A 9,072-nucleotide genomic window follows, 5' to 3' on the forward strand; every position below is an offset into this window, starting at 1 on the left:
TGAAAATACTTCACCCTTATAATTTGCAGACATTTGTAAGGTCCACATTATCAACGACTGTAAATACTTCATGCGGGTCATACTAAAGATATTAAGAGAGGGGAATTCGAACACGGAATATTGAATGCAGTAGTAACTGCTTTTAATTATTTGAGCTAAAATAAGTTCATTGTAAAGCAAAATCTCTGGTTTAAATATAAATATAATTGCATCTTGGATGGAAGATACATGCTGCAACAAAATAATAATTTAGAATTTAGAGAATCAATTAACCAAATTTTGTTTTGAAAAACAAGATGGGAGACGACTCAAAGCTTAGGAGGAGAAGTAGAAGTAGTAATTTTCCCTTTTCCTTCAATTGAGAAATAAATAAATCACATGAAATTTAACATGGGGCTTTCAAAATTCAGACTCAACATTGGCCTTTTGGGCCAGGAAGTTAGGCCCATGACGTTCAGTCCAGTTAGATTGAGAGGACCGCGTACTCCCGCGCAACACTGAATCATAGCTCCTCTGGTTTTTCCCGCCATCTTGCCTAGTCCCAGTCTTTGCCCTATCCCGCCATTTTTAACCACAACTCTCTCTGTCATCGCCTCCCTTGTTCACTTTCCGCTCTCTGTCTCACTCTTCGTGTTCCTTCACTTGGCTCTCTCCGAGGTCAGTGCCCTCTTTCATTTCATTTCAATTTTATTTTTAATTCGACTTTTTGTTTGGTTGCCAAGAAAGTGAAGGAAACGCAAAGAAAATTTACTTTCTGTTACTTACATTCAATTGTAATGTGAATTTCGTTTCATAATTATCATGGGTTTTGAAATTTGACCCCTTTTTTTCTGGATAAAACTTTAATTTTATTGTTGGGTTTAGTTTTTTTTGTTCTTTCCATTTCTCGTGGTAATGTTAATTCTGCTTGATTGTGATATTGGGTGCCAAGAGAAGAAAATAAAACAGAAGGTTGCTCAATCAAGCTTCTCAATATCTGTTTGATGTTCATTTTGATTGTATTAGAAATTCTTAGTTATTATTCCTCCCAATCACAATGCTATTATGTTAGGGTTTAACAGACCTATGCTTAAATCTCTATGCATTTTGGAACAATGATGATGCTGATTGGACATAAAATGCAGGGACTCTGCTAAAAAATGACTGGAGACGAAGTTTCCAAAGGCAGCGATGACATGATGATTGACGAATATGAACAGAAGCAAGGGAATGTGGTTCCTGATGGATTTAACTCTCATTATCTCAAAGTTTACTATGGTAATCCCCGTTTAAGTTTATATTCTATTTGAATGTAATTGAGATAGTTACGTAGTTTTTGATTGCTTTAGAAGCTATGGTTCTGTAGAATTTTACTTTATAAGCAGATGCTCCACTTTAGTCAATTGAATTGGTGGTTGTAACTTGTAACCTGTAAGGCACTTAAGACTTCAAACTTAGAACTAGATACAAATATGTGAACATTTGCTTATTGTTTGTGTAACAAGATATTGGTAATCACATGCAATGAGTGTTTGCTATTTACTGAACATTTTTTTCGTTGATATGAATTTTGAGAGGTGATTTCAATAATCTTCCCCTTAACGGAAAGTGTTATTTGTGATAGGAAAGCTCTTTCCATATGCGGATATTTTTAAATGGATGTCCTATGGAAATGGTAAGCCACATCTCTCAATCAACCTGGTTCTAACCTTCAGTTTTCTTTGTGTTTTCATGTGCACACCTTTAAATTTATTTCTTCTGTGAACATGTAACTGATCGCTGATTTGAAGATGGGAAGCATCCTGTGTGCGACCAGTCCTACTTTAGCCGGAGAGAGTTCTCTTTCACACTGGATAATGAGGTTTATCTGCGGTTCCAGTCTTTCAACTCTATGTCTGAGCTTGAAAATTCGGTGAAAGAAAAGTGTCCAGTCAAAATAGATATTGGGCCTGTGTACAGTGTTGATGTAAGCTTTTTATGTCTGTATTTCCGAACTATTTGATAATGCAAGTGTTGACTTGACCTAACAATTGAATCATTCAAATCCTGAAAACCAACTTAGAAACAAGATGTGTTTGAAAGAATTCATAATTATAGATCAAAGATAGAATTCCTGTCCATGGTTTCTTGTTGATTTTAATTGTTGCCTGTGGTTGGGTTTATAATAACCTTTGAGCACCATATCTGTGGTTTGAGTTTTCATCTTTTCTATGTTGCAGCCTTCAAAGAGGCATGCATATGCTCAGAGTGGCGATAATGTTTTCACCCCAGTGGAGAGGGAGCTGATTTTCGATATAGTAAGCTAATCAACCACTTGAACTTTAAAGATAGTCAATAGTCACAGTCTAACTAAACCTTTGACTATGACCGTTGTACGACATGTTTGAGTAAGGTTTTCTCCAACAGGATATGTCAGATTACGATGATGTTAGATACTGCTGCTCAGGAGCTGATGTTTGTTTGGAGTGCTGGCCGCTTATGACAATTGCTGTCAAAGTTATTGATACTTCCCTTAGAGGTAGGAATTTTGTGTTTTGGAATCTGATATATATGTGGTTAGAACCTTGACTATTCACTTTTCTAAACGTATTTGCTGCAGATGACTTTGGTTTCAGTCACATTCTCTGGGTATATAGTGGAAGACGTGGTGTTCATTGCTGGGTTTGTGACGGGAAAGCAAGAAGGTAATTCTCTTAACAGTAGTAATCTTCATTTTCTTAGGTTCCTAAGGCATGTCATTAAACTTAAACCATGTTCGTTTTTCTTCAGGCTGACAAATGAACAGAGAGCAGCTATTGCTGACTATTTTCGTGTCTATAAGGTTGTGCAATGTTTAAATTACATTTGGGTTTTGAAAGATTTTACATTTCTGTGAAAGTTGTTGATTCTATACTTTGTTCAGGGCAATGAAAACAGTCATAAAAAGGTTTCTTTTACTGGTCTTGCTCTCCATCCGTTCCTTGCGTAAGTAGTAACGTACATTATTGACTTTACGATACCGGGCCCTTTGTTGCTTCCACTAAGAGTATTCATTCATGCAGGAGATCTTATACTGAAGTTCTTATGGATTTCTTTGAGAGGAAATTGCTTTTGAGTCAAGAGATATTTTCAACTGAGGAGAGATATGAAAAGATCTTAGATATGATTCCTGATCCTGATCAATGTATATAATGATTCTTTTCATGTCCTATGCATCTCTATGCCATATCCTGGAATAATGGTCAAGTTATAATACTTTGTTATCCTTGCAGCTATTACTTCTGAGCTGCGTGGGAAATGGCAGGAAAAGAGAAGAACCGCTAATTCAAAAGATGACATTAATGTTGTTAGATGGGAGCAGCTGAAAAACATGCTGCAATCTGGAAAACATAAGGTACGAATAGTAGATGTTTGTGAGTGTATGTACCAAAAGTGCATTGTTTTGGTGACAATGATCCTAGTCTGTGAAATAGGATTTTGATGTTTGAAATTGTAATTAGGCCTGTAGTGAACTTAATTTTACTTTTAATCATTAATTGTTTCAGGTGCAGGGACTGCGCAGGTGTGTTGAAGAGATTGTGTTCTCTTTTACCTACCCTAGGCTTGACATGGAGGTATGCACAGCAGCCCCACTTTCTTTTACTGCCTCCTGTTATTCAACTAGTAGTGAGTATAAACTAACCACATCAGAAATGTATGCTAAAATATTATCTGTTTGTAGGTTTCAAAACATATGAACCATTTGTTAAAGGCGCCATTCTGTGTACATCCAAAAACAGGTTAGTCCCGGTGAGAGTTTGTTTTTCTGGTGGTACAAGGTCTGGTTGATCGTATTTTATGAATTTTTTCCGGCCCTTAACTGCTTTTTACTCTCTCCCCAATTGATAATTATTAGGCATTTGGATATTCTTAATGTTTCTCTGTTTATTTTATTTCTTTGTTCCAGGTCGTGTCTGTGTTCCAATCGATCCAAACCGATGTGAGGAATTTGATCCCACGGCAGTACCAACCCTTTCCAATGTAAATATGTACTTGGCTTCCAGTTTTCTTCTTCTCTGCATATATGTTTTCTTGGTGGGAGATTCTGTTATTTTTAGTCTAACTTTCTACATAATGCATATTCCACCATGTAAGATGGCAAAATTGATATAATTATAATTTTGACCATAGGGTGGTTTTTATGTGATCTAACCTGTATAGGATGCAACAATATGCACTGCTTCTTTCTCTGCCGGACCTTTTATATGACAAGAATGCTCTGAAAATATGACTCAACTAAGCCTTAGTTCTACTGCGGGGTCAGCTACATGAGTCCTTTTTTCCATTCCACTATATCAACGAGTTTAGCCTCAGTCACATCTTTCACATTCATGTCCATCCACATTACCTCTGACCATGTTTTTGTTCATCATCTTCCCTTAGAACCTTATACTTTAATCAAATCACTCTTTCGTAAAACTGCATTGCTAGGTTGTCGTTGTACATGTTCAAACCCCTTTAAACAATTTTCCCTTATTTTATCTTCAAGTGATACCACTACTACCGTTTTAGGAATACATTCATTTTTTATGGTATCTTTTCTTGTATATCACTTCAGCATCTTTACATCTGCATTCATCCTATGGACATGTTGTAGCCTGGTTGCCTAGCACTCCGTGTCTTATAACATTGCCGGTCTGGATATCTTGTAACCAAAAAGATGATGTGCATGCCTTTTTATTGCAATAAATTGTACATTATGTAAGCTGGTTTTTTCTCACAATTCATTGTCTTTTGAGTTTTATGTATCTTACATGATTATTATGTTTAATCTGCAGCTTTTAGAACAACTCAATATTGGAGGTTTAAGAGCAGAAGTTGATAATGGTGCGTCAAGTAACATCACGTTTCTTTCATTTCATCTAGCATTGACTCTGATTTAGCATAGGAGGTTATACCTAGACGGAAAAATGATGTTGTTGGGTGGTTGTATCATGTATGATTTGATTAGGCAATTTTGATGTAGGAAAAGCTACAAAATTTCCTGTTTACTGCAGGTGAACCTGCACTAAGAGCCACTTGAAATATATTTTGCTTTTGTGATTGATGGTGTTGTATATCTTTTACTTGATCACAGAGTGGGACAGAACGTCACTTGGAAAATCAATAAGGTTTTTCAGATCGTCATTTTTGCAGCCTCTGCTAAAATCTTGCAAGGTACGTAAGCAACTAACAAAACATTTATATTTTAATTCTGCTTGAAAGATTGTTCATAAACCAGAATCATCTAGTCATGTTGAAGGATCTAGTTCTCTAGAGTAGAACAGAACATTCCACAAAGTCCTAATTTGATACCAAAAACAAAAATTATTTTTCAGACTTAGTTGTGTTCTTATCTATTAATAGGTTTTGTGATTCATGAATGTTTGCAGGAGGAGATGGAAAGTTCATACAATGCGAAACTGCAGCAGTCGAAGAACTCCTTTAGTTGGTAAAACTGTTTGCTACAATACAATTATAATTCATCTTGTGGAATTGTCCCAACTTTCTGCAGTCCAGTTGATGTGAAGTTATATTTTCAAAAGACAATCAGGATTTAGCAACGTACTGACATCTATTTGTAAATGACATGACACTTTGTTCACCAAACAGCACACATGTATCTTTTTTCTTTTTTTTTTAATATTAAATATTCCTGTTGCAATTATTCTTCATTTTTTTTCTTTCCAATGCAAATTGTCCAGAAAATCATGTGGAGCCTATAGTTACCATCATCACATGTATATGATAGGCCGAGTTTGAATCTCTTTTCCTACCTCCGTTCATAGGAAAAAAAACAAAAACTAACAACCAGTTTCTATATGCCACGTAAATTTATAGACATGCCTATTTCATTATTGCAATCACCACAGCTTTAATATCATTGGAACTGATTTCCCATTGGAACTGATTTCTTATATGATCCATCATTTCAACTTCCATTTTCGTCATGCATAAAAATACTTAAATGGTAAAAATGGGGTATGATACAACACGGAACTGCCTCCTCCAATATATATATGTGTTGTCAGTTCTTGAAAGGATGATGATGAAGAAGCCAATCTGAAGAGACATAACGTTCACATGGTGTTTCTTCTCCAATAGGCACATTTGGTCTTTGGAGGACCACAAAACAACCTCATCTCCATTTTCACAGCAATGAGGATAAGGCCTTTCTTCTTCACCGACGTGGCTCACCTCACTTCACCATCATCACCTTGGGATTTGTTTCTCTTTTTTCTTTCTACTTTTTTAATACAAGCAATAGTCTAAATTAAAAGAGAGAATGAGTTATATCACACACACAAAACAAAGATGTCAACGGATTCGAACATGACTTCCTGCCTGTAAGTCAATGCCTTTTTTCATTGGGTTAGACTCGTTGGTTAATTTTAGGTATAATTTTGGTGATCAAAAATTTGAGAATTTTGGTTTATATATGTAGCAAGAACTTTAAAAATTCTCAGACCAAAAAAAAAAAAAAAGAACTTTAAAAATTCATTAAATCACTACTTAATCCATAATTAACACAACTCAAGGTGCCCTCAGGCATTACATATGACTGGCAAAGTGCCTTGGTGTACAAAAACAAGGCACAATTACAGGGCCACAAACGAAAGAGCCAAAACATAAATAAACATACCAACCCCAACCAAACTTAGAAACCAAAAACAAAAACAAACAAACATATTCAGATGGCTCCTCTTGTAAGAATAAACTACCAATTTACAATTACCACTAATACCAAACTAAACAAACAGAAATTGACATACTACTAGTAGTACATCTACTTACTTATATACCCTTAATTTGAAAATTTAATCTAAAAACCCAAGATTAAGAAAATTAAGACTCTTCTAATTAGCAAGAACTTCCCAAATCAACTCAGGATCATAGGAAGGCATTCTTGCAAGTGAGCAGCCTTCAAATTCTAAGTCCTCTGCCATCCCCATTGGCCACTCTGTTGAAATAGAGGGTGGTGAATTCTCACACCTCCATACCCCATCTTCAGAAACTGTTGGTGTTGCTGTTGCTGTTGAAGACACCAATTCTTGACCAGAACCGTCGCCAAAACCCGACGGCGACGACGAAGACGGCGACGAATCCACCTTCATCACAGCCTTCTCATTCTCACTGGAATTACTGCTCTTCTTCGCGTTCTTCTTGGCTCTTTCTCTCTTCACCTTCTGGCAAATCGCTTGAATCTTTGCATCCACGGAGGTCTTCACAGCGTCCAATCTAGCGCAATCTCCAAAACCCATCTTACTTGGGTCCTTAAGATTGGGAAAATTCAACCTTGCATACTCTCCTCGAAGCTTATACGCCGCCCGATCGTAAGCATATGCGGCGGCTTCGGCGGTGTCGTATGTGCCAAGCCAGACCCTCATTCTGTTCTGAGGGAGCCTGATCTCAGCGACCCATTTGCCCCAATGCCTCTGTCTCACTCCCCTGTAGAGCTTCTTCTTGCATGGAGCCATGTAAGAGGTTGAAGAACAAGCAGAGCTCTGAACTGGGTTCTTCTGAAAAAAGCGTGAAACCGCGGCGTTTGTCCGGCTTTCGTCGCAGAACTTCTGGAGAAGGTCTCTCTGGCGAAGGTAAACTGATGAACCCAGTGGCTCAGAAACAGAGCTGTTGTTGCTGGTGGTGGTGGAGAGTGTTTGTGGGCAATGGGAGAAAATTGAGTCCAAGGTGTTTGTGTTGCTTGTTAAGATGAGATTTGAGAGTGAAGATCGGATGTCAATGGTGTCAGAAAACCCAAAAGCAAGCTTACTGTCTTGCATTGTGTCCATAGTTTTGGTAAAAAATTGAAGCAAATATTTAATCTGTAGGAAACAGGGCACTGAAAATAGGTCCCTTTTCCTAACGAACCAGAAATGAAAAACAAACAATTTGCAGATGGGAAAATATGTGAGTGATCCGATCAAAAATATATGGACCAGAAGAGATGAAAGAGCTAAGCAGAGAGCTCAAAAGAAGAGCAAGGTAGAGTTGCAGAAGAAAAAGAAAGGAAGAAGCTTTGGAAACTTTGGCTCTCTGAGAGAGAGAAGGTTAGGACTTTTTTTTTTCGTTCTTGCTTAGGTTTAGAGAGAGAGAAGGTTAGGACTTAAATGCTGAAGGGTGTCCTTATTTATAGCTGCAGTTTATTGCTGAGTTCTTAACATCTAACCTCTGTTCACAACTTCAAAATTTTACATGGTTTGAAATTTGGTCCAACTTACCTCAACCCACATGATTAATATGACCATTTTGCCCTTTTATGTGGAAAGTGAGCCAAAATTGTGTTGAATTATTTTTTTTTGTTTTGTTTTGTATTTCCTTTTGGTTTAATTCCTTTGGTCGGTTGAAGACTAAGAGTTTCTCTCCTTATTTTCTTTTACAATCCCAAATTCTGTGTTGGGTATTGTTAACTTGATATAGTACGGTTTGAACCTAATGAAGTGAATGTGTTAATTTGATATAGTTTATTCCGTAACAACTTAAAATTTTAAATTTAGTTATTGTCTAATATTATATCAAATTTTTCATATATATGTGTAAGTTGAGATTGTAAGCCTACAAGCGAGGTAGGGTATTAGCTCGATCTACATCAAGAAGCTTTGGGAGCCTAATTTTTATTGTCCAACATTTGTTTGGTATTGTTAACTTGCTTTGGAACCCTTCTCTTTCTCCGCATAATCATAACCAAAGGCTGAAAAACTAATGGGGATGATATTATGAAGAAAGACACGAAGGGTGTTATTGTAAAAGCAGGAAAGATCTGGAAACCAAAAAAGGTGTAATTGAACTGTATATTGTGGGACGATTGGCTATTTGTGATTGTGAATGTGTATCTTGTAAGATTTTTGGTTTCACTCTCCGTGTGGTCGGTGGTCCCCACTGCTGTTCAAAAGCTACTTTGTCGATTTATTATAGGGAGTCAGCTCTCCCTGTTAAAGTCCACACTCTCCATAACTCCTGCTGCCACGCGTCTTCTCTCTTTTCCACAGATGGATGAGTTTTTGCCTTCTTTTCTCGTTTAGCTTCGTCTCGTGCAGGTGCATTAGCAGCAGAGAGATTTTGCCTTTTGCATCAATGCTAAAGCTGATATATGCATCT

At 37.0% G+C, this 9,072-nt stretch overlaps 2 protein-coding genes across 3 annotated transcripts; one reads left to right on the top strand and one right to left on the bottom strand.

Moving 5' to 3' along the window:
* Positions 1-371: 371 nt before the first annotated feature.
* Positions 372-5,651, top strand: LOC117628071 (DNA primase small subunit). 2 transcript variants are annotated; one of them, XM_034360433.1, is made up of 17 exons: positions 372-657; positions 1,125-1,257; positions 1,604-1,654; positions 1,770-1,945; positions 2,199-2,276; positions 2,386-2,497; positions 2,579-2,663; positions 2,749-2,800; positions 2,882-2,943; positions 3,021-3,142; positions 3,231-3,352; positions 3,510-3,572; positions 3,680-3,737; positions 3,905-3,978; positions 4,776-4,824; positions 5,075-5,154; positions 5,370-5,651. In XM_034360433.1, the coding sequence occupies exons 2-17, from the start codon at positions 1,140-1,142 to the stop codon at positions 5,430-5,432; spliced, it is 1,365 nt and encodes a 454-aa protein (XP_034216324.1). In that variant the 5' UTR covers positions 372-657; positions 1,125-1,139; the 3' UTR covers positions 5,433-5,651. The 2 variants fall into 2 exon arrangements, with proteins under 2 accessions (XP_034216324.1, XP_034216323.1); XM_034360432.1 differs by having other exon boundaries at positions 569-657; positions 3,504-3,572.
* An 822-nt stretch (positions 5,652-6,473) lies between these two features.
* Positions 6,474-8,082, bottom strand: LOC117628542 (ethylene-responsive transcription factor ERF061). The gene has a single exon (XM_034361020.1). The coding sequence runs from the start codon at positions 7,764-7,766 to the stop codon at positions 6,834-6,836; it is 933 nt and encodes a 310-aa protein (XP_034216911.1). The 5' UTR covers positions 7,767-8,082; the 3' UTR covers positions 6,474-6,833.
* Positions 8,083-9,072: the final 990 nt, after the last annotated feature.

This window comes from Prunus dulcis, chromosome 5 (assembly GCF_902201215.1).
Source record: "Prunus dulcis chromosome 5, ALMONDv2, whole genome shotgun sequence".
Taxonomy (NCBI): domain Eukaryota; kingdom Viridiplantae; phylum Streptophyta; class Magnoliopsida; order Rosales; family Rosaceae; genus Prunus; species Prunus dulcis.